Below are 25,316 nucleotides of genomic sequence, written 5' to 3' on the forward strand. Positions count from 1 at the left end.
GTGGCACAGTGTATAGAGTCCTGGACCAGGAGTCAGGAAAACCTGAGTTCAGATACAGCCTCAGATCAGATACTTCCTAGCTGTGTGACCCTGGGCAAGGGACTTAACTGCTTCAGTTTCCTCATCTATAAGATGAGCTGGAGAAGGTCAGTGAAAAGAGAACTGAACTTGTAGTCAAAGGATTTAGGTTCAAATGCTACTCAAATGAAGGAAAAAACTACAGCAGTGCAGTGGAGGAAAAGGGACTGAACTTAAAAGTAGGAGTTATTAACATGTCTGAATATTTTTATTGTTTGGTTAGTATTTTTGGTTAACATTTCAACATAATTGGTTTCCTCTCCAATTCTATGTATTTTATTTTATGCATTTTTTTCTGAAAAGGGATCCATGACATTTTTTTAAAAAAAATTAGAATCTCTGATTTAGAGTCAAAGGAACTGGGTTTAATTTATTACCCGTGTGACCTTAGAGAAATCACTTAACCTTTCTGGCCTCAGTTTCCTCATCTGTAAAATAAAGGAATTGAGTTAGATCATTTATCATGTCCCTTCCATCTCAAAAAAGGATCACACTAAGAACCTAGAAGTACAAGTTAAAGGTTAGGAGACACTTTGAGATCACTTAAGCCAGCCTTTTTGTCTTACAAATAAAAAAAGCCACAGAGATGAGGTGATTTTTCCCATGTCCATCCAAGTAGTAAGTAGCAGAGCTGTTAAAACCAGTTCCTTTTGACTCTAAATTCAGTCCTCTTTCCTCCCTAGCCCTTCCTAGCCTTTGGTTGGTCTGTGGAAGCACCATTTCTGGGGCAAGGGTACGGGCTTCCTTATCTGTTTTCAGTTCCTTGTGGCAAAACAATAAATTAAGTGTTCTGTACTGTTGGCAAAAAGGAAATCAGAAGGGTTGGAAGAGTGGTGGTCTTTGGAATGGAGGAGAATGGAGCGCATAGTTCAGTCAATTCCTTGTTAGAGTAATTGAGTGGAAGCAATTTTGAAAACCTCAGCTGGAGCTCCCTCTGCTGGCTCCCAAGCTAGTGGTTACAGTTCAGCGGCACAACACAGTTCCTAAGCCAAAAGGAATTGTTCAGTTTTTTCTTCAGTGTGGTAAGTGAGAGACACAGCATTGGATGGCGACCAGACTGACAGCGTCACGTCCTGCTGCTCAGCCTGTCCAGGTACCAAGGTGCCTGCTACCAAGCTTCCCTTTTGTTGGTCAACTTTTCTCAAGTGGGTTTTATTGTTTTCTTTGTCATTAAAAGTACTTGTTATCAGTTCCATCCCTTGACCTTCACTACATTCCTAGGAGTCATTTTGTAAATGAGCACCGCTTTACAGTAACACAAAGAAAGCTTTGCCCCAGAGGTCACACAGATAGTAAATGATTTGCCTATGATCACAGAGCTAGTATGCTCAAGGGAGGTCTTCCTGACTCCAAGGCTAATCCTTTCTGCACTGAGCAGTTATACATAGGACCGGGCACTGAATCTGTGATTTCACTGGGTTAAAGAACTCCAAAAATGAGGAAATTCACACTATCAGTGCAAGTCAGCAACTTCTCCCCAATTTAGAGCTTTAGAAAGTGGTCAGGAGCAAGAGGAGTTGTCAGTACCTCTGAATGCCTTACAGGGCCACACAGCCAATATATGTCATAGGAGACTCTTAAAGCAAGGTTTTCTTATCTCAAAAGCCAGCCTTCTATCTCTTCTACTAAGGTTTCTTAACTTAAGGTGCGCAATTTGTTTATTAAATATATTTATAACTGTATTTCGGTAACATTGGTTTTGCTTGTAATACTATTTATTTGATGCTGTTAAAACCATTGCTCTAAAAACAGGTTTGTAGGTTTTACCATAGTGCCATAGAGATCCATGACACAAAGAAGGTTGGGGTCTCCAACAGCATAAATACATTGCCTTTAATCCCAACACTGCCTTTCTTAAAACATCTTAAATTTTCACACTTGACAATAGATCTAATGAACAGGATTTATTCTGAGCTGTTAACTGCAGGACCTGTAAGGGTTTATTTACTACTAGACATTTCTTTTTTTTTTTTTTTTTTTTGGTTTTTTTTTTTTCCTTTTTGGAGGGGGGAAGGCAAGGCTGTTGGGGGTAAGTGATTTGCCCAGGGTCACATGGCTAATAAGTTTAAGTTTTAAGTGTCTGAGGGCAGATTTGAACTCAGGTCCTCCTGACTCCAAGGCTGGTGCTCTATTCATTGCGCCACCTAGCCACCCCTAGACATTTCTTGAACACCTATCCGGTGCCTATTCCTCTGTCCAGGCATTGAGGTAGGGGAGTAGGAGATTTGGCATGGCCATTGCCCTCCAGGACAGTAGTAAGGGACAGAAGATGTACACATACAAGCATTCAGGTAGACAGAAAACGTTGAGAGAAAGGGTGTACAGTTTGAGCAAACATAAACAAGGTATTAAGAAAACAGTATTTACAATGTAGGGAGAACAGGGACATGACTAGATCAGAAGGGCCTTGAGCTCTGGCTGAAGAGTTTTAAACATCCTTAAAGATAGGGGGAATCATTGGAGAGTTGAGCAAGAAAAAAGACGTGATGTGATTGTTGTCTTAGAAGAAGATACCCTGGCAGAGTGTGGGATTGATTATAAAGGAGTGAGTCTGAGGACAGGAATACCAGCTAAAAAGGTATTGGGACAGTCTAAGCTTGAGGTGGTGAGGACACAATGGGTGGGTGGAATTGGGGCAGGGGAGCTCCCTAGGAAAGCATTTGAATGTCTGTGACTTTTACTGTGAACTGTGTCTATTTTTGTCCAGAGTTGTTTTCTCATCTGTGTGTGACGATAAAGTAAAGAAGCTGGTTTTATCACTTGTTTTCTTCCTAACTAGACCTTACCCAGTCGTTGTTGTTTTGGTATCGATCTGTCTCAACACTTGGCATGTGGATGTCTCACACACGTGAATGTGTTAGAAGTGACGCCACTTAACTGGTGCTGTGACGTGTGTGTTCAAGTGTGGATGACAAGGAGATGCACATGGCCTCTGCTTTTCTCTGCAAGACTTGGGTCACGTGTCCTGTTACTTGTGTGTGCATGTTGCAGTGTTCAGCTGTGTGTCTCTGCCTTAGGACTCTGAAACCTTATAGCTCAATAATAGTGTATATGCAGGACTGTAATGGCATATCTATTTAAACACACACCACACAGAAGGTTTCAGATGCCTAATCCCTCTGTTGGCCTGAGGGTATATACTTCTCCCAGGTTGTCATCTTCAGGAACCCTCCCCTCCCCCAGCAAAAAAAACAAAAAAAACAGATCTGACATCCTTTGAAAGACACCTGATGTCAGCTCCCTGCAGAGAAGACAAGGTTTGTTTTTCCTAACTCCAATTCCATTCACTAGTAGGAAAGACAGCAAAATCCCCCACACTACTCTGCTTTTAAATGAGTGTGCCATTTTTTACATAAACCTGTTTGAAAATGATACCTAATCTCTTGGTCTTCCCCTAATGTGTTCAGATTTAGACTGGCCAGAAGCAACGACTCTTTCAGGTACTTTAGGTTTGTTCTTGTGTATGTTTAGATGTTTGTCATTTGCAGAATGTTCATTGTTGAAATGTGATTTCATCCCCCTAAGCATGAATTTGCAACTCGTGCCAAATTCTATCTATTTCAGTGTCTTTAAAGCAGGGATTTTTTTTTTCTGACAATGTGATTTCATAGTAATAACCATGAGCTCTATGTGAATTTCTTAAATCGTCTTTGATCTAGGACTTGTTTCCATTATGGGAAAGGAGTACTAGATATATCAGCTACTAACTAGCCACGGAATAAGGAAATCTGGAGGCAATACCAGTGTGTAAGTGGGTAAGATGTTCAATTGAAGTCGGGGCTGGTCATCATTCACCTTTGTATCCCCAGTGCCTTGCAAGTGGGCTTCTTGATAAATGGTTGCTTAATTGACTCAAATGAGAAGATAGAATGATTCTGGCCTATATTGGTGACTAACTTAGTCACAATTACAACATAATAAAGGAAAAATTGGACAGCGCATTTCACTCACTGGACATACATCGAATGCCCACTCTGTGCAAAGAACACTGCATCACACGTTGGGGAAGATGCAAATTTTGGATAATACATGCCCGCACAGAGCATACAGTGTAGTTGGAGAAATGTAGTATGAGGTGTGTACCAACTCAAGTAAGTACTGAGTGGGCTGTCTAAGAATTAACCACTCAAGCAACGTTTTTTCATACAGTGGTATTTGGCTTATAGTGTCCCTCAAGCCATGTCATTGGAAGATGGTCTAAGAAAGATTTGTGGTTTAGGGGTCCTTTGGGGGGTCTTTTGGTCCCACATGAGCCCTCTAGCATGATCATTATGAAGTTGGTGAGGAAAAAATTAAAAGTAGAGACAGAAGAGTATAACATATTGCCCCCTCTGACTTCTCCCCCACATACAACCATTTTCTACAATCTACCTCCTTCACCAGTGTTTCAAGTTTGGACCCCCCAGGGCCTGGACTTGAGTCCAAGAAGAATAAGCAAAAATCCTCTGGATAGTAACAAAGGTAAACACTGCTGTGGAGTTTGTGTGAATTGTTTAAAAATTAAAAAGTCCTTCCTTAGAGCTATAACCTCCAGACACTTAAGAAATTGCATCTTCATTCTCAACTAAGGACAAAAGTTACTTTTTGGCATTGGAGGAGAATGGGGGTGTAGACCATATCAACTTATAGCTTTAAAAGGTCTATTAGCTTGCTCTAAGGAGATACCCTCATCTTGTTTGATTTTAGAGTATCCCACTATGATATCCCATAACTGGCTTGTGATTTTGCACTGATTGGTTTAAATGGGGTTTTTAACTAGAAACTTCAAGAGGATTTGTTTTAGGAGTATAATGAAGACACTTGCTTTTGGTTCTTATTTCTTCCATTAATCTAGTTGAATAACCTTAGGGAAAGTGATTTAGACACTGTTGTCCCATCTCTAAAATAAGACAATATCTCCTCCCCGTATCCTTTATAGGGACAATAACAAAGTTTGTTAAATCTTGTCTGAGGAACTTCTTTCAAGGAGTTTGCAGATATAAAAGGGGGTCTTTTCCCACTGATAGTTTCCATATAGCTTTGATATAACTACTAGTCTATCTAAAGAAGTAGTAAGCCCTCAAATACCATCTCTGCAGCACATTATAGATAAATGAAACTGAAACCAGAGTAAGGCAGAAATGCCCTTTGAACTAATTGCTAAGTACTCCTATCTTGCAACAGAAAAGAAAAGGTTGGGCTTTTACCCACATGTGGAAATCTGTTATACCATTGTCCTTTCGCTTTTAACTCTTTCTTGTTTGTGAGGAGGTGAAATCCCTCACCCCACCACCAAAACAGAAAATGTCTAACAAAACTTTTTAGTGCCCCTCATCCACAGCTTGAGCAGTTGGTAAGGAGAAAATTGAAGAAAGATGGATACCATTAGTGGTCTACCAATTAGGAAGGTAGTTATGAAAGGAAGATTAACTTCTTGACCCTCCCTCACTCTCCCAGTATTGAAGATATATGTATAAAAAGAAGGGAACCGATAATAAGACCTTTTGGGTTACGTGTCACAAAACTGGAGTGCAAAACTTCTGTGTCCAGATCTTTTGCCCTTAGAACTAAGGATGGGCTAATTTTTATTATACTTGCATTTTGCCACTGGATTCAGAATATTCAGACCTCTTAGAAGCTCTCGGATATTAGAATATTTTCCAAATTGGCCTCAGACCTACAGAACAATGTATCTTTTTGGACTTGTAAAACTTTGAATTTGTCCTTTACAGCCTATTAACCCACTACTGGCTAGCTCCCCTTTGCATAATAAGTTCTTGTAACCAATTTTAAACCGCTTTATGTGCCTAATCAGAGCGGGGCTCCAAGTGCTTGTACTGGAAAGCCAAGGGGATTTTTTTTTCATAAGCTTACAGAGACATTGGGTTTCCACTCACAAAGTCAAACTTGAAGCTTTTGAATATTGCTCTAGGCATATGAATGTGCTCGGTGAAACATTTGTTAACCTGCACACTAACTCCCGTGGGTTTGGGATGCCCAGTTAATTGAGGTTTTTCTCTTCTCTCTGAACTGCTGACTTTTTGTCTGCTCTTCCTTGCATAATGATGACCTTTGCTTGAACATACAGTAGCTTGTACAGCAGAAGTGTACTGTCCTGCCTAACTCTGTGTGTCTTGTATTGTTTTACCTTGTAGGGTCCACCCTGAAACGTCTATGCCTAGGCAAAGAGCACAGTAGTAGTAATTATCTGGTTTTTTTTTCCTCCTTTTCATGTTTTCTCCATTGCATGGGCTCATTTCCTTTCTCCGCTATACCATTAGGTTTCCATGGATGTTCTTGCAAAAATGGTGCTGGCTGGGCGCTGTGTGAGTGAATGAGCAGAGACAACCGTGTCTGTGATTGATGCCTGTTGAATAAACTTGGCTCTGCTTGTGCCTGAGTTGTCCCTAAAGCTTTGGTACAGCAATATCTCTGCTCCCTACCTCATCCTGGCTTCATGCTTCTTCATCCATTCTGCCGTTTGGGTCATTACTCACTAAGTTACTTCAGGGGCTCCTTTTTTCCCCCCAGATCCATAAATTACTAATAACTAATTGGCTCCTTTTCCTAAATCACCAGAATAAATATTCCCCAAAAGTTGTTTAAAAAAAAAAATAGAATGAATGTCTGTGCAAGAAGAAAGATGTCCAGGATTAAATGGGTTACTGGTTCACCTGGACTACTTTTTCAGCCATTTGGTTGAAAAATAGGCATTTGTGTCCATGCTTGTTCATTGCTAATTACTAAAATAGACTCATATAGTGCATTGTGTTTCTGAACTTTTGTTTGAAGAGATGGTCTCTGGTTAAATCATTTTGAAAATGTTCATTTAGATTTTCTCTCTTTTTAACTAAATTTTTTAAAAAGCAATTTCATAATTGGATGACTTTCCATCCTTTTCCATTCAACTTATCCAGGATTTTAAATCAGAAATTATCTGCCAAGAATTTTTTTTAAAGAAATTGAGTCATAGCCAGATGTTATAGTGTTTGTCCGATTCTTAAGTTCAATTCAAAAAGCATTTATGAAGTGCTTTGAAGTGTGTTCCAGGCATTGGAGATAGACAAAATTAAAATAGTCCCTGCCCTCCAAGACCTTCCATTCTACTTTAGCCTGTGAGAGTGCAAAGTGTTTTCCCAGGCACTGAAACAGGCTTCCTTCTACCTGCTTTAAAGTTTCATGTTTGTGGAAAGCTGCCCAGCCAACTCACAACAAAAGTATGTTACTCCTTGGCTTAACACCCTTCTAAATGTTCCCACATACCAACCTACACTAAAAGAAGTTAAACTTCTATCTCCAGTTCCCTTCCTAATACTTTTTAAAGGTTAATTGGAACTTATTGGACTTAAAAAAAAATCTGGCCTATTATAATAAACATTTTCTTCTGGACATATGAATCTTGTTACCATGTTCTTTCTTTGTTCACTTCAAGGCATGAGGTCCGTGCTGTTCCCATTCTGGGAACCAAGCTTGGAGATTTGGTATCATACCCACTCTGTGCACAGGGAGCACCGAACCATAGTAATGAAGTGCTTGTGGGAGAACAGATGGGTGTTGTTCATAAAAGCAAATTGGAAAAGCTGCCGTAAGATGGCCAAGCTATTTGCTATCGCTCTCTTCCACCTCCCCACCCCACCCCGCCATGTGCTGATACTTGATACAACATTCCCAAAGAGGAAAGCCTGTGTCATTTACTCCAGCAGCACAGAATTCAGTGATAGGAAAAGTATGGGAAATATCAGGGATTAGACTAAAAAGTCCCAAGAAGTTCCCCTTTCTCCAGACCAACTCTTGAATCAAAGATGTTCTCCAGTGCAGGCTCATGTCCAAAATCATGTGAGTAGTGAAAGAGTGCCTTGTGTCAGCCTTATAAGTGATCCTGCCTTGTGTGTGATTTCCTAGGATCTTCTACCACCAGTCTGGTAACAGGTCCCGAGCCAGTGCCCCCAGCCACACTGCAAGTCCAGGCACAGGTCAATAATAGCAACAACAAGAAAGGGATGTTCACGGATGATTTGCACAAGCTAGTGGACGAGTGGACAAGCAAAACGGTGGGAACTGCTCAGACAAAACCTTCCCTGAACCAACTGAAACAGAACCAGAAAAGGCAAGATATGGAGCCTCGAGCAAACCCTGCCCAGGCACAAAACGAGGCACGTGGCGTAAGTGGTGGTCTTTGGGGAATGCAGTGTTGCAAGGGGTCGGAGGGCCAAGGGAGAGCCTCTTCTTGTCTGGAAGGGATCCTAGAAAGCAGTGACGCTTTCTCGTTGAATGGCATCCATCTCACTGGGTTGCAGATTGCTGCAGGCTGGTGTCCTGTGTCTCTGAAACCAATTCTCTAAGACATGCTGTTGTTCGAAATCTCTTCTCTACATAATGCTAACATGTTGCAATTCCTAAGAGTGTTTGGTGATGTACAACTAAATCTTGCTTAATCTGCCTATTTGGTCCATGATTCCCATTAGTTACACTGCATGAACTGTTCATGGAAGAACTTGACTCCTGTGTTGGGTGGGGAAAGACCTGTGGAATCTCTTTGACTCCTGTCATTCTGACTTCACATCTGGGATGGTCTGCATACCAAGTTTCAGTGACCTAATGTTCCTCCTTTCCTTCTACATGTAATTTTCAGTGCTGCTTAAATTTTAAAAGCTGTTGTTTCTGCTCTGATAAACATTTACAGCAATTGGGTAAAAGAGTCATTGGCTACTATATGCCTCCCTGCTTTCTTCCTTCTATCCTCCTCTCCCTCCCTAACTCTCCCACTTTAGTCCAATGTACCTTGCAAGAAATATTTATAGCACATCTTCTCTTATAGCATCCCCTCAAGAAAAGATCAGGTTCAAGGAAATTATTTCCCCAAAGATTCCAATCAATAAGTGTTTATTAAATACCTACCAGGTGCAAGACACTTTGGATACAGAGACAAGAAAAAAATCTCGTACCCCAAAGAGTTTATATTCCGTTGGTGTGCCTTCAAGGATCACACTTCAGGGATTAAGACTGAACTCAGGGAGAAAAAAACCAGGGGAGTATATCTTCTGTCAACCCTCTTTGCCCAATGTGCTTCTTTTTTGGGTTAGGAAAACATACCTTAGTATGAATAGCATTGACCAGAGTTTCAGTGATGGTTTCTGGTTCCAACTCCAAAGCAGGTTCACTCTCTAGTTAACCTCTGCCATTTTACATGGCTTCTCCCTTTCACCATTCAGCCTCCACCTCATAAATGGAGCGTAATCACCTCTCTTCTTCCTGGGCGTAGAGGATGGACACAGGGGGTATAATTGTTACTGATTAGCTCAGGAAGGATTTCATTTGTCCTTCCTCTGTCCCAGCCCATCCAAAACAAACTCAAGCAGAAGAAAGGTCACTTTAGTACATAGTTCCATTCAGGAATAGTCCTTACCATGAATGATGAATACATGAGTCTGTTTTTCTGATTCTTTAAGGCAACAATAATAGATACACGAACGCCTAATTAACTTCATTTTGCTGGATGCAATGAGACCCATTTATGTTTCCCCTTACAATTAGAGCGTCCATTGAAAGCTTATACCTGATGTATAGAGTACCTTGGTAAGTTCTGCAGTTTATCCTACCTTTGGAGAATACTGTCAAAGAGCCTATGTGTATTTGGAAAGTGAATTCTTTTCAAAATTTAGCAGTGCTCCCAAAGAACAGTGACCTTGTCTTTTCATCCAAAATTAGATCAAGGATAACCCTCTCTACCACCACCATCATCCCCCCCATTCCAACCAGACTCATCAGTTCTCAGATCTGTAGGCATCAGACATTTGCCTAAAGGAGACTGTCAAGTGACAATATAGAAAAAGGGGAAAAATTATTTGGATCTAACAATATTCTAGGTCTTGGTTTTAGCAATTCAGCATATAGTGGTTTTTACTTGGTTCCAAGGTAATAAGATCAAGAAATATCCTGTTCTAAAAGGACCTGAAAAAGCAGTATTTGTCTGACATGTTTTGGGGTGGGGGAGGCCTCCCCCTGGCCTTTCATAAGAGTGAAGGAAACCCCTTGTTGTTGGGTGGTGCCTGGAAAAGATCATGGATAGCAGTTAAAGGGTATACATAACTGGACACTCCATTAAACAGTTAAGAGTGTGACCTGGTCAGGAGCAGTCTAGGTGATATAAAAACATGATATCAATAATTTTTCTAAAAGTCTGACTTGGCTGGAGGATGTGAGCTTTGCTCCTACCTAAGTCTCTCTCTGGAGTTTCTGGAAGGAAGTGAAAGTGAAGAACAGGAAGTAAGAGATTGATTGCCCCATAAACTGTTTCTTGACTTTAGCTTGAATCAGAAACCTCTGCTCAGCAGATTCATCCATTTCTGAAATTTGTATGTTTTGCTGTTTTGTTTTTGCTTATTTTCCTAGTAAAGTCACCTTTTGAAAAACTCTGACATTGTCTCTGGTTGAACTGAGGGAGAAACAGTCTTCTCTTATACCTTAGTCTGTGTCGCAAGAGGGACCAGCAGGCACGTGGGTGAGGTGGTGGCATTAATGTCTGTATCAACTCCAAGCATGAAATGATGAGGCCTTGGACACTAGGGAGAGGGCTGTTATGAAAAGAGAGAAGAAGAAAGAGAGAGATACAGCATTTCAAAGGAAGTAAAATCAATAGGAATTAGAAACTGAGCGGATAAGCTGGAGGAAGAAGAGTCAATGTTAAATTTCAAAACAGTGTCAAGACTTGAACCTGAAGGAAAGGAGATAGGGAGATCAAGACATTAGCAAAAAGAATCTCAGGCCAGATATTGATAATAATCTCTTTCTGGAGCAGTCCCTATTAGTAAATCCCAGGACTTAGGCAAACAACTGCCAAATAATTTTCTAAAAAATAATTTCCTCTATACCTATGCTGGAAAGTAGTTTGAGTCTTTAAATCTTGCTGAATTCTCCCAACTCTGTTTTTGTAATTTTTTTTAGATTTTCACCAGGGTAGTGTGCTTATTTTTGTCATTCAAAGAGAACCAGAAGGCCATTAAGGCCTCTCCACTATTTACTATCCTCGAAATCATCTAACAAGAAGAGTCTTGTAATGATGTTAGGTAACAACAGAATTAGTATCACAATCCCTCTCCCCCGCCCCCAAACCAGGAAAGGAGCATCTGAGATTGGATAGATAGGCCAATAACATACGTCCATAATATTCAGTGTGGCCCCCTTGAGCCGAGCCATCGGCAGGAATTTTAAGGCCCTACTCTGTGTTCAAACTGTGATTGGTGCTGTACTGAAATAGCAATGTAAGGCTTGGTCCCTAACCTCAAGGACTTACAGTTTAGCTGGGGATACAACTAATATATAAAACCATGGAAAAATTTAGCTAGACAAAAATGGAGTATTTAATTGGGTGATACATATATGCACCTGAAGGCTTTAAATGATTTTCTTTCCAAAGAATTCTACAGGAGGACTAAAAGAGAAGGAAGAAATTGTAAGTTTTAATAATGGACTTTTCTGGTATTCTTAGACCAGAGTCTATATCCATCTCTAGTTCTGAAACTGAACACGTTCCCAGTGACAGCTTTACAGGGAGGCAGTCCTAACTCTCAAACCATTCAGAGTGTTAGATGGATTTGGAAAGAGCTGTTGGAGTAAGGTGTGAAATCATGTTTTCCACCAACAACGTTTTTCTTAGAGCCCTTCTTTGAATATGTGTACCAGCTGACTGCCATTTCAGTACAAGACACAGTGCCTGACTTGAAAACAACTTGTGTGAGCAGACAGTACCCAGAGTTGTTGCCCTTGTGAAGAATCATGGCAATATTAGAGAACCAGCAGATTCAGAAAGGAAGGGGGGGAATCTGTAAAAACACCAGTTAAAAAAGCATCAGCATTGGGCATCTAAAGTGAGAGGGGGTGGAAACAGAAATCTTAATGGTTGAGTGATTCATTTCTGCCCCAACTTCCCCTTTACTACTGGAATTATCCTACCTTACTGTTAATGCTGCCTATAAATGTCATCATTTGGCAATCCTTTGGTGGTGGTAGTTCTAAGAAAACAAACAATCCCATGACCCTCTCAGATTTGGTATGGTTCATTCACATGTGATTGTCATGTATTATTTTGTTTTTCTAACTGAAATCAACTGCTGTAAGGTGACAGAGGCAAGTTCTTTAACCTGGGTCTTTGAACTTGGTTTTATTTTGATGGTAACTTTTGCCCATGGTAGACTTTGTAAGATATAATTAAGTGAAGGAAATTCTATCTCACAGACCCCTCCTTCCTGTATAAACCCGAACTTTGGATAGGACTTTTTAAAAATTAAATTTTTTTCAACTAATAAGAATTTTCTCTTCCTCCCCCCCCAAAAAAAAACAACAAACAAAAACAACTTGTAATAAATATGCATAGTCAGGCAAAACAAATTCCCATATTGGCCATATCCAGAAAACCATTTGTCTATTCTATATCTGTAAGGAGGGGAGGTATCATTTCTCTCTTATGGGTCCTCTGGAATTTTGTGATTGATCATTGCATTGGTCAGAGTTCTTAAGACTTTCATAAGTTTGTGTTTTTATAATGTTAGTGTTATAATCTAGATTGTTTTCTTGGTTCTGGTTACTTCATACTGTATCAGTTGGTAGAGTTCTTCCCAGGATTCTCTGAAACCATCCCTTAAATCATTCCTTATGATAAAATAGTATTCCATTTTATTCACATACCACAGTTTATTCAGTCATTTATCAATTGATGGACACCCCCATAGTTTCTGGTTCTTCTCCAGTACCAAAAAAAAAAAAAAGCTGTTACAAAATATATTTGCTCATACAGGGCCTTTTCTTCCTTATTTGATCTCTTTTATGTATAGGTCTTGCCTGTTTCCTTGCAGACACTCTACATTTGCCATGTTCCTTTTTTTCTCACTCTTAATTAAGGGTGTGAAATGGAACCTCAGAGCTACTTTATTTGTATTTCTTTAGTTATTAATAATTTGAAGCATGTTTTCTTATTGCTGTTGATTGCTTGGATTTCTTCCCTTGAGAACAAACTGTTCAGTCTTTTGACCATTTATCAATTGGGGAATAGGTTTTACACAACACAAAAACCCATGCACACGCTCACAGCAGCCTTGTGACTTGGTCTCTAAGCTGGTTTACCCTTGTTGCTTTAACCAACATTGAGTTCAAATCAGGTAGACCCCAAAAGCAATCAGCCAGTGCTTTGTAAACTGACTGACACACAGCTGGAGGACTGAAACACTCAATTTTAAATGTACACGAGAGTCACAGTTTTTTATGTCAAGACCATCTTCAGTCCACCATCAATATCCTGAGGTTATTCCAGGACAGGGTTGGTTGGTTCCTTGTATTGTGTTACCCTGAGGAAACCCAAAGATCTAGGACTTTTGAGGAGACTTTAGCATCAGCATGTGGGTCAGGGTCACAGTTTTTTTGGCTGACTTCTAGGTCTTGAAGCTCATCCCCAGTTTGTGGTATAATTGGACTTCAAACTTGAGATCTTTTGTGCAGGAGAGGCAGGTTTTATGTTAACCTTTTGTGTTCCAAGGACTGTCAGCCAACAATGGAGGCTCAGCTTGACGCTATTAGAGCTCTCTGGTATTCTCCTTGAAAATGAAGGCCCTGCCTCATTCACCTAGATATTTCAGGTGAGATGTTAGCTTCTTAAAATACCTGGAGGGGCTCTCTCAAGGTTCCTGAACATGGGAAAGAAGTAGCTTATGAGTTAGGAGGGAGAAGATGGTCTGATGGTTTTTATCCTCTGCCCCTCAACCCCAAGTCCTGCCTGAGTGGTTGAACCATTAAAAGGCACCAGGCCCCAAGCATGGTTCAATGACTGCTTTCTTTTAGAGACAGAGATGTCTGCCTGGCAGGTTCCTAAAGAATTCCCAGGGTTGAAGCAAACATATTGTGTTGACCCTGGCCAGTCAACCTGAGCATAATCCTTCTGCGTGTCTTTGTGTTTTGTAGGTTAATTCAGTCAGAACAGGAGTGGGGAAACAATATCTTGTTCCAGTGCCTGGCCCTGTGTCAGCTGCATTAATTCCCGGAGTCACTCCAGCCCTGCCAATGCCTATGACAGGTACTCCCCTTTCTGGCCCAGTCCCACCTTATGTGATACCTCCGTATCCATATGGAGGAATGTTCCCAGCACCTGTGTATGGTGTGCAGTGGCCAGACACAGTGGGCCAGCCTGGGATTAGAGGAGGGCATAGCCTTGCACCATTTCCAGGCCTGCGCAAAACGGGCTTGCAGTTGTTCCCAGTGTACTTGCAGCAACCTTCTGTCAATCCATGCAGCCCCCAGATGAGAATTACCTAGCTTTCTGACTCACCTATAAAACAGGGTGTTCTCAACACACACACACACACATTCTCATTCTCTGTCTCTGTCTCTCTCTCTCTGTCTCTCTGTCTCTCTCTCTGTCTCTCTCTCTGTCTCTCTCACACACACACACACACACACACACACACACTTCTAAGAGAGTATTTGAGCCTGGGGATGCTGTTTGTCTGTGCAGCTTTGGTGGCTTCAGCTACAACCACAGCAAGCCTGGTAGAACCCACCATAGCCATACCCCAAGAATGGGTCTGTTCATGGCAATATTTGCATATTTCACTGCTAAAGACACTTTATTCTCCATTGTTGTGATTGTGGTATATTCTTTAAAACACAAATAATTTCCTGTACTTGATTTGATGATGACAACAACATTGTATTAATCCTGCAGGAGTATTTGAGTGCCTTGAATCTTGACTTTTCAGTTCCTTACTGGAAAGAGATGTAAAATATATCTCTATATAGAAACATATATATATATACATATATATACGTATATATATTGGAAAGGTGTATTTTATTTACAGTTTGCTTGTGAGTTTGAAAACAATTTCCCTATTTTAAATTGCAAAGATATACAGAGTTTACAACTTTGAAACTGAAGCTTGTGGTCATGGGTTTTTTTTTTGTTTTGTTTTCTACTGTAAATGTGGTGTTTTCTTTTATCTTAACGAGAAGATAACCTTGACTATCAAAGGGTTGCAAATGTTAGGTTGAGATTTGTTTGGTGGTCTAAAAAATTAAATTTCTTTTGAGTTTATGCAATGAGAAAGAGAAGACAGAATTTTTTTTGGAGGTGGTGTTCAAAGAGCACATTTGGAAGCTGTAAAAGTATCCTGCACAGAAAGCCAGGTAATAATGTTGGCCAGAATGGTTCTGTCCAGCTCCCGATCTTTTGGTAAAGTGGTGCAGGTGGTGGCTTATTCCTATTAACAAGGTCCTGAGAGAAAATGTTTTCTTCTCTTCCTTTAGTTAAGTGTCCACATTTTGCCACACTTTAACCAAAAGGATGTGCATCAGTCAGTTTGATTTGTGATCTCTGCATGCTTTACTGGTGCAAGGCAAGAAAAGGCACCATTGTAAGTGGCCTTCCAGTCCACTCTGAGAATGCAGACAGCCCTCCTACTGATTTCTGTCTGCCATTAAGCCTGTGGTGCTGCCCTCTAAAGAGCAAACCGATTCGAAGGCTGAGACGGTATTTCCAAGTGTCTCTACTATTTGCCTTCTGACTACCTGACCAGCTCCTTTTGCCAGGCTTTTTCTTTCTCTCTTTGCACCGTAGGGTGGGAGCACCGTCCCTCCTCCCTCCCTGTGCCCCACACCCTACTCCAGTTTGGTCCCTGTTATGGTCTGTGGACTCTCCATCACCCCCCAAGTCTTCCACTCCACAGGTGACTGATATTTAAAGCCACTTTGTCTGTGGCAAACTTCCTTTTCATAGACAGCTCGACCTCGACAGGCTCGTTCTGGGCTTGGGATGAGAAAAACTTTCCAAGGTGGAACGCTGAAGGCACATTGTTCCCTTCCTGCAAAGATGTTTTATGCTCCCTGCTGGAAAGCAGAATGCTCTGTGCTGCCAAACGTGGGAACTGTATCATTCTGTTGTACTTTGGAGCATTCTTAGAACTGTCTAAATTATTTGGTTTGTACCCTTTGAGAATATATTATTCCATCAATTCAGTTAGAATTGAATTTTATAGACAATTAGGCAGAGTCTTCTGCCTGGGCAAAATACTGACTGTAGTAAGAGATTTCTGTTCTCTGTAACATGTATACTTGATTTGTTTGTTTTTAGATTCATGTCTGTATGCTTCATGAGCAAACATTAGGAGACTGTTCTCATTCCCCTCCCCACCCCCATTCCTCTTTGAGCTTGCATTGGAACTGTCTGGAGTCACTATTGCCTGTTAGTTCCATCCTTGTATACAGACAGTCAGTGGAACAAAATCCCCAAGAGACTGTATATATTAAGGAGAAAAATAAACATTTTGTGCTTGAAAACAGTGTGAAAACATCTTTTTCTTTCCCCCTTCCCCCTAAAAAACCTAAAGAAATAACCCCATCTTCCCAGATGCCTTGTGACTGCCTCCCACAAGCCTCTGTTGGTCTCTTAGCTTTTTCACTATCTATATCTTGGTATTTGGAGACAGGGTTTTTCTGGGCACTCTTTTCACCTGTTCAGGGTCATTTTAGTGGAATCTGTGACTCCCAGGCATTCCAAGGGTGTCATTTAAGGCATTACCTATTCAACTTTAGGCAAAATTTTCCACCTTACATGGGTGAGGCTCGATAGTGAACAGACTATCAGTAGGATTGAAAATAGCGTTCTTTTCTAGGTAACCAACTCCCTGAGACAAGGTAGTAGAGAATGCCATTAGTTAGAATCTCTGTGGGTGCTAGGCTAGGAAAATATACTTCAAATACTCATTCTGTTCTGAAGGTGTCCCAGTATCCTTCTAGGTCAGATCTCCCCAGACTGAAGAATTTGGGAAGGGGGGGAGGAGAGAGTATGTCTCCCTACCTACATGGATGTGTGTGGGTGTGTGGTGGGGCTAGTGGGAATCTGCTTTTATGTTTTTTCCCCCATATGAATTCATTTTAGTAGGTCATAGATCAACTGTTAAAGTTATGGGGGAAGAGAAGTTAATGGGGAGGAGGGGTAGAAGATGGTTTTGACTTTTTCTTTTAAGTAGTTAGATAGCAGGTCTACCTAAGATCAGTGGGAAATGTTTGGGAAAAGTGGCAACATTGGAATTGCTCATCAACAGTGGTTTCTACGCTCCACAAAGCACATCTTCAAGAAAGATGGAAGTTGGGGAGATTTCTATCACTTTAGACTGTAACCATTGGACCTTCCATCCATCTTATAAAGCTAAAACAGCCTACCTGATGGGATCATGGAAGTACTAAACTAGCATATTCAAATTGGGTCTGTAGAGGGATGACTGGAATGTGGGTCACCCTTTTAAAGTGGATCTGAATGTCCAGAAAGGTAGACTGTCCATGATGACTTCTCTCTCTTTCCCTTGAATCAGCAAAAGTGAAATACTATTAGGCTGGAGTGGCATTGCCGTCCCTGTAACAGGATGGCCACTACCATAGCATGGCCATTGTAGAGTGCCCAGCCATTCCAACAGGCAAGGAATCATAGTGCAGTGTTCCATATGGTGTCAGCTCAGTGCTGTTGATCAAAGGGCAGAAAGGAACAGCATTTTGTGTTAGGCTTTGTTTTGAGGCCTATCCTGCCCACAAGTTAAGGTAGGTCTGGCCTAATGGGAGATACAGGAGCTGGTCATTACTGGTCAGTACTTATATGCATGGGTTGGGTTGACTATTGGGATGTGCATGATCTGACTCTGGCCGCTTTGCCTAAGTTTCTGGTAACTGCTTTTTCTCCTCTTTTGTGGCAGAAATGGATGTGGGTTATCTTGGCAAGATCAGGCTCCCAAACCCAGGGGAGAGGCATACCTTCTTACTTTGGCTATCTCTGCAGTGGCTTCTTCAAGCTAATGCCAACAGTGAGGAGGGGTCATGTGTGCACTGGTGCCCTCCTGAGCCTGCATTGGAAGCAAATTCCTGTGCTCAGTTCCTGGGCAGAAGTTGATGTGGGATTAAGTTTCTTCTTGCTCTCTGTTCTCATCCTGATTATACTAAATGACACAGTGTTCCTATTTAACTACTTAAATCGGCATACTATGGGAAGCTCCCACCTTCAGATTTAATTTGGATTGTGGTGAGGTGAACTCAAAGGCATATTACGGAGGTGATAATATGAAGGCACCTCCTTCGGAGGATGGTCTTGAGCGTGGCCTTGCCGGCAGGCAGATTGACTGCCTTTCTGGCCTATATTCTGCTGAACTTTGGGTAGATTCTCTGGAGTTAATTGCTCTCCTTCCTGTGTGTTAAATTATAGGGCAAGAAAAAGACACGAGCTTTCCTTGTTTGGTGATAGGAAACCGCCTTAGAACAACAAGAGTCAGTATTATATGTGTTAGATGCCTTTGACTCACCTTTGCCCATTTTGATTCCTTGTCTGTTAGAGATTCAAGACATAATCAGTAGAGGCTTAAAAATCTGTATTTAATTACTTTATTTCCATCCATGACCTGGGTTGAGGTCTCCTCTACCTCTGGTTCCCTTCCCAGTTTGTCCATTCTCCTCCAGGGAAGTTTGGTTTGATTTAGAAACATGCTCTATAGGACTGTTGGTGGTTGGCAGTGGTGGTGATGGTTCATTGAGTTGCTGATGGGAGAAGCCTCAGGTGCTTTCAGAAGACTGGCTGGCACCTTCAGAACAGATTGGGCGGTCGGCACGTTGTCAGGACTGTAACTGGCTGTGGCGGTTTTGTTTTCTAGATTCTGAGAATTGGAAGCCCGACTGACCCCAGGCCAGCTGAGCTTGCATCCCAGGCGCCAGGTCCCACTTCATCTAAGGAGGAAGAAGGGGAAGATGGGAAGTGATTTGGCCTTGCTGTGTGTGAGGCACCCTGCTCCTTGCCTATCCCATTGCTGTTTTGTAACTACTTTCTAATTTTTTTATTCACAATTGGAAACACAAATGTTATGCAAGAATAAAAAATATTTTGGGGGAAAAATACTTTGGTTTTTTGAAGATCATTCTCCTTTCTCCTGGCCCCTAGGCAGCGAGGCCAATAGGGATGTTATTTAATAACAGGGAGAGTGAAGAACATTGACTAGAGGCAGAATGGTTCCCAAGTCATTCTGTGCTAGGGGAGAGGACTTCAGTATACAGGGTCCTTTACCTACTCATCCTCAAAAGGCTCGACATATCTATTCACTGGAACCAAGTGAGGAAACATTCACATGGGATACCTAAAGACAGGACCCAGCAAGTGACTCCATAACAGAGCCGCAGTTCGAGGGCCAATCTGCCTCTGGAGAAAAACAAAGCAATTTTATTCTTTGGTCCTCGAATAAAGATTTCAAAAACAACCTTCTGCTCTAGGTCATTTGGCAAAGTTCCACCTCCTCATCTGTGGAGACAAGCCAGGCTCTGCTCTTTAAAAGAAAATTCTTTCTTGAGACACCTGGAATCCTGGGAGATGTAAAGGGCAGGTGTCCTTTGAGGCCCAAGGCTGTCCTTTTGAGGCCTGATGAGGTTTCCATTGCCAACGTAGAAAAACTATGGATACACGAGGAGAGGTCCTCCTAGACTTAACACTTCTCATTAGGGGTGACCAAAAGTCCTTCGGGTAGATTTGAGAAATTGCTTCACCTTGGTCAACTCCTAAGGACAATCTCTCCTCCCAAAGCTGAGCATTATCTTAGTAGTGTTGAGTGAGGCTGTGATGATGGATGTCCTGACTGACCAGCAAGGAAGGTGTAGGGTGAAAAATAAATTTGCATAAATTTGGGTGGGAAGATCCTCCCATCTGTACTCATCAGGTATATTGTAAGTGAGCAGCACTCACCAGCTCTGGACTGAGTTCAGATCCCAGCTCTGTCATTCTTGTAAGAACTTGAACATTCATTTCACTTCTCTCTCTGGACTTCAGTTTCCTTATCCATAAAATGGTGGCAGTGCCAAGCTGTTCCTTTCGAGCTCAAAATATTCAACGCTGTGATGTTATCATTCTCTCTCAGGTAGGAGTTGGACCAGTTGGCTACTGGGGCACTTTCCAGCTCTGATTCTTCACTCTCCATAAGAGATAGGAGCATGTGCTTGACTTGGGCTATCCAGCTAAAATGGCAGGCCCCGAATCATGCCTCCCCACAGTGAGTGCTAGCTCTAGATCACAAGGCCTAGCTTCAAATCCTGACTTTGCTACTTTCTACTTATGGGATTGGGGGCAAGTTACTTAACCACTCTTGGCATCAGACTAAATGGCTTCTAAGGTCCCTCTCAGAGCTTCATATGTCATCTTCTTGTCCATATAAAGATTCTTTCTATCCATATAATCTAGTTATCTAGCTAGTGAATTTAAACTTGGACTCTTTCTCAAAGGCTCCATGAAGTATAACTGGCTTTGGAGTCACCATGTTGCTGAAACCCCAGAAAGGCTGAACCATGATCAAATAGTATAGAATGAGGACTTAACAAGATTTTACATTGGAAGCCACTGTGAAAGACCATCCATGCTTTTTAAAAATTAATACTGTACTTGAGAGTCTGGCTGAAGACTTTGACATCATTTGATCTATCAGTGGACCAGACTGCCATTGTGTCTCCTCACCCAACATCACTCCTTCTACCGCCACCTCCCAGTCCATTCTATATAGTACTTTGGATCAATCTTTCTAAAGCGCTGCTTTGATCATGTCTCTCCCTCTCTCTCTGTCAAAATACCTTCACTGGTTTCCTTTTGTCCATGGGATAAAGGCCAATCTGGCATACAAAACCTCCAAGAAGTCTTTCATTCTAAGGTCCTCTCTTAGCTTTTTCATTCAATAACAAAGTACAAAGTGCCACTTATGGGAAATGCACTGTGCTAGATACTAGGTGAAGCTGCAAAAATAATGAAACAGCCATACCAAGGACTGGGGCTGCAAAGAAAGGCAAATAGGATCCTTGCCCTTAAGTAGCCTCTTTCTGATGGAAAGATGGGAGGGGGTACAACATGTGAACAGCTAAGTACAAATCATGTAGATGACATGTATGTCGAAAATTTTATATATAATGCTGTGTATTATGAGGGAGTTACCAGGTGGTGCAGTGGATAGAATACCTCATCTTCATATTTCAAATTCAGCCTCTGATACTAGCTGTGTGACCCTGGGCTTGTCACTTAACCCTGTTTGCCTCAGTTTCCTCATCTGTAAAATGAGCTGGAGAAGGAAATGGCAAACGACTCTATTATCTCTGCCAAGAAAACCCCATATGGTCAAACACAGCTGGAAGGACTGAACAGCAACATAAATTATGGGCGATCCTAGGAAGGCGCTAACATTAAGAAGAAGTAGGGAAGGCCCATTGAAGAATGTAGAATTTTAGCTGAGACTTGAAGGGCTCCAGGAAACAAAGTAAGAAGGAAGAGCATTCTATCCCTATGGCCATGGGGATAGCCAGGAGAAAAGCTTGGGGTCAGGAGAGGGAGTATGTGAGAGAACAAGGAGGCCTACATCACTGCATAGTGGAGTGAAGTGTACAAATCCTGGAGATGTAGAAAGAGGTCAGATTGTGAAGGGATTTAAAAGCTAACAGGATTTAATATTTGATCCTTGGAGGGAAGGGGGAACCACTGGAATTTATTGAATAGGGTGGGGTTCTATGGTCAGACCTGTGCTTTAGGAAGATCATTTTGATGGCTGATGTTTTTGTTGGGGCTTTTTGACAAGGTTTTTGTTTTGTTGTCAAATGACAACATTTGAGCCATTTTTGATGGCTGATGGACTGGAGAGAGACTTTGAGGCAAGGACACCAACCAGAATACCTTGGAGTGAGGTGATGGAGACCTACACCAAGGTGGTGACAGTGTGAGGAGAGGGAAGGGGGCATATAAGAGAGAAGCTGTGAAGGCAGAATGAATGGGACTTAACAATAGATTAGGTTCTTCAAGTAAGAGATGATAAGGGTCTGAACTAGGGTGATGGCTATTTAAGTAGAGGGAAGGGAATGGATGAGAGATATCTTAGAGGAAGTATCAACAATATTTGGAAACTGATTGTAAAGGTGGAGTGAAGAAAGCAGGGAATGATTGAAGATGTAAGGGTTGTGAGCCTGGGTGACTTTAAGGATTTTGGTGGTGCCTTCAACAAAAGTATAGAAGCTGGAAATAGAGACAAGCAAGAAGGGAAGGTGACGGGTCCTATTTTAGACACTGAGTTTGAGGTGCCTTCGGGACAATCTGATTAGAGACATCCAGTAAGCATCTGTAATTCAGGACACGAATAGAGATGTGAAGACATCTGCATAGAGGAGGTCATTGAACCCATAAGAGTTAACCAGACCACCAAGGAAGAAAAGAAGGAAGGTAAGCCAAGGGTAGAGATGGGAGTGGGACAAGAATAATGACCATGAGAAGTTGAGGTTAAAAATAAGGATTGTAGGGCCGGCCCCAGAGTCAGGAGGACCTGAGTTCAGATCCGGCCTTAGACACACACACACACACAACTAGCTGTGTGACCTTGGGCAAGTTACTTAACCCCAATTGCCCTCCAAAAGCAAAAAAAAAAAAAAAAGAATTGAAAGGATTGAAAGGATTGAAAAAAAGGAAATTAGATTTGGTCATTAACTTTGGTAACCTTTGAGACAGTGGTTTATCAAGCCAGATTACAAAAGGTAGAGATTGAGTAAGAAAAGCTAGTGTTTCTATTGAAGGTTTGCAAACCACTTTATGGGTTATGTAATTTGTTCCTTGCAACAACCAGGTGAGGGAGGTGCTGTTATTATCCCTATTTTATAGTTAAGGAAACTGAGGCTAAGAAGGATTAACAACTTGTCCAGGGGTCACACAACTAGAAAGTATCCGAGGTTAGATTTGAACTCAGCTCTGTCCTGACTCAGAGCCCAGTGCCCCGCCTCTGCCTCATTGAGGTGAGTATGGGGTGGGAAAAGGGGAACAAGTCCACATGGTTCTGTAGAGTCTGTACCATAGCCTGTGCTTCTGAACGGTTTGGGGTCATATTGTTTGAGGGTTTCATGTATGGTTTCCCCATCTAAATCACAAGTTCATGATAAAATGGAAACAGTACCACATTTAAAATCAGAACCTGGGTTCAAATCTTTACTCTTCTACTTACTACCTGTATAACTTTGGGCAAATCACTTAACCTCTCTAGGGCTCAGTTTCTGTATCTGGTCAGACTAGATTGTTTCTGGGGGCCCTTCGATCCCTGAATCTCTAGTCCTGTGTCTCGTACTTCGTTTGTACCACCTTCCACCTCAACTTTTTCCCCCACCCCACAGGGCCTACCTCAGTGATGAGCACATAATTTTTGATTAGTAAATGTCTATAGAATCAATTTCTGCTTAGACAGGGATTCTTAACCTGGGAAGTGGGGAGGCCCATAGACCTCAGGGTTTCTCTGAACCTGGGTGCTGAAAGAAAAGATGCGGCCTTTATTTTTACTATGATTGGTTTCCTTTGTAATCATTTTATACATTTGAAGATACTATTCTGCAAAGGGGTCCATGATGCCAGAAAAAGATTAAGACCCTCCCCCCCCACCCCCCCCATCACCACAGCTTAGAGGAAAAGGAGCCTCTGATTCTCAGGAAGGATCTTTGAACTGGTCTTACATTTAGCCACAATATGCTCTTCTGATTTCACTTACAGAGAGAAGGTAAGGGTTCATATGAAACAGCATCTCTACTGGCATTAACTCTTGGTCCTACTGAGAATCAGGGGGTCAGCTATCTAAAGCTCAGTAGAGGCCAAGGACTTTGAAGACAAAGAAAAGAACATCGGGTTTAGGGCCTAAGAGCTCATCTATAGTAACCTTGGCAAATAGAGTTTTGGTCGAGTGGTAGAGTCAGGAATCAAATGGCAAAAGGGGGTTGAGAAGTGAGTGAGTGAGGACCAAATGGGGGCAGTGAATGCAAGCCTTCTCTTTCTAGGAGTTTGGCATTGAACAGCAAGAGAGATCTATAGGACTATAGCTATTTTTGGCTTTGAATTCAGCTAAGCAGGATAAACAAATCCCTACCCGAGGTGGAATTAGTTCTCCTGAGCCTGCCCTGCCAAGGGCATGGATAGCAACAGGACAGCTGGCCAAGAGATGCCAGGATTGGCAGGGAGGTCAGCTGAAGAGGAGCTCTCTAAGTGTTCCAGAACCAGGCAGATAATGAGTTAAGATCAGGGAGGAGGGAACAAGCAGGATCCAGAGGTCAGGAGTTTGGGGAGGCTGGCAGCTTGCACCAGCAAGCAGGGGTGGGGAGCTCTAAATTGGGGGCAGGGCCTGTGTGCTCTCTGGCCTATTTTTATCCTATTTTTATCTCAGTGGGGGTGGTCTTCGGCCTTAGGTCTTGACTGTACCCGAAAGGTCTGTTAGTTTTCAGCCATTCATTCAGCTTCAATTGTATTAGCATGCAAAATGTGGGGGAGAAAGGGAGTTTTTGCTAAGTTAGATTTTGTAGTAAAAATAAAAAGATGCGTGTGACACATATATACACATGTGTTTTTATATTGTTATGCTATTTATATCATGTTATACATCATCCATCAATCATATATTGTGTCATTAATTATATTATAATATTTATTATATTAGTCTGGGTCTCCCTGTCACATCCGGGTTAGAAGTAGAGTTGCTACCCATGGTCCCAGTCCCCCTGCTAATTGGTATAGGAACTTAGATCTGCTGCATTTCCAACATGGGTCAGTTTGCCCCTCTTTGGGCAAACTGGTAGCCCTCCCCACTCTCAGGGCTTACCATACTGATGCCAGAATTAGTATGGATACACAATCTCCTTTCCCCCTACTATAGCTCAGAATCCCAAGCTCAAGTGAGCTGCTAGCCTCAGCCTTCTGGCAGGGATTACAGATGTGTGCCGTCACACCTGGCTCACAGATAACTGTACTGGAAAATAATGTATGAGGCAATGTGAGGTAGTGAATTGGAGGGCTGGCCTCAAAGTCAGGAAGACTTGGATTGAGTCCATTCTCTGACACATACTGACTGTACATCTATGAGCATATAACTTAATAAGGCAATTCTTTTAAGTCCGTGAACAATCATTTATTAAACACCTACCATATGCCTAGTGCTGGTAATACAAAGAAAGGCAAAAAAAAAAAAAGTCCCTACTCTCAAGGAGCTCATAGTCTAATGAGGGAAAGAAAGTGTGAACAGCTACAGACAAATAAGTTGAATGCAGAATAAATTGAGGATAACCTCGGGGAAGGCACTAAGTTTAAGGACTGGGAAAAGCTTCTTGCAGAATGCATGACTTCAGCTAAAACCTGAAGGAAGCCAGGGAAGCAGGAGGGAGAGAATTACAAGTATGGCAGATAGCCAGTGAAAATGTGCAATTGATAGATG

General features: G+C 41.8%; 1 protein-coding gene across 6 annotated transcripts in view; it reads left to right on the plus strand.

Annotated features, from left to right (window-relative positions):
* The window catches only part of WNK2 (WNK lysine deficient protein kinase 2), a 234,188-nt gene extending 215,218 nt beyond the window's left edge, over positions 1-18,970 (plus strand). For 2 of the 6 annotated variants that reach the window (XM_069083745.1, XM_069083748.1), the window contains 4 exons: positions 6,213-6,257; positions 7,960-8,219; positions 14,008-14,119; positions 18,732-18,970. In XM_069083745.1, the coding sequence (XP_068939846.1) occupies positions 6,213-6,257; positions 7,960-8,219; positions 14,008-14,119; positions 18,732-18,757 (443 nt within the window). In that variant the 3' untranslated portion in view covers positions 18,758-18,970. Of the gene's footprint in view, positions 1-6,212; positions 6,258-7,959; positions 10,473-14,007; positions 16,792-18,731 lie in introns of those variants that run through there. The other 4 variants (XM_069083746.1, XM_069083747.1, XM_069083743.1 and 1 more) reach the window with 4 other exon arrangements.
* Positions 18,971-25,316: the final 6,346 nt, after the last annotated feature.

Source organism: Petaurus breviceps, unplaced genomic scaffold, assembly GCF_028583685.1.
Source record: "Petaurus breviceps papuanus isolate PSGF00001 unplaced genomic scaffold, PetGlider_PUasm1.0 174, whole genome shotgun sequence".
NCBI lineage: Eukaryota > Metazoa > Chordata > Mammalia > Diprotodontia > Petauridae > Petaurus > Petaurus breviceps.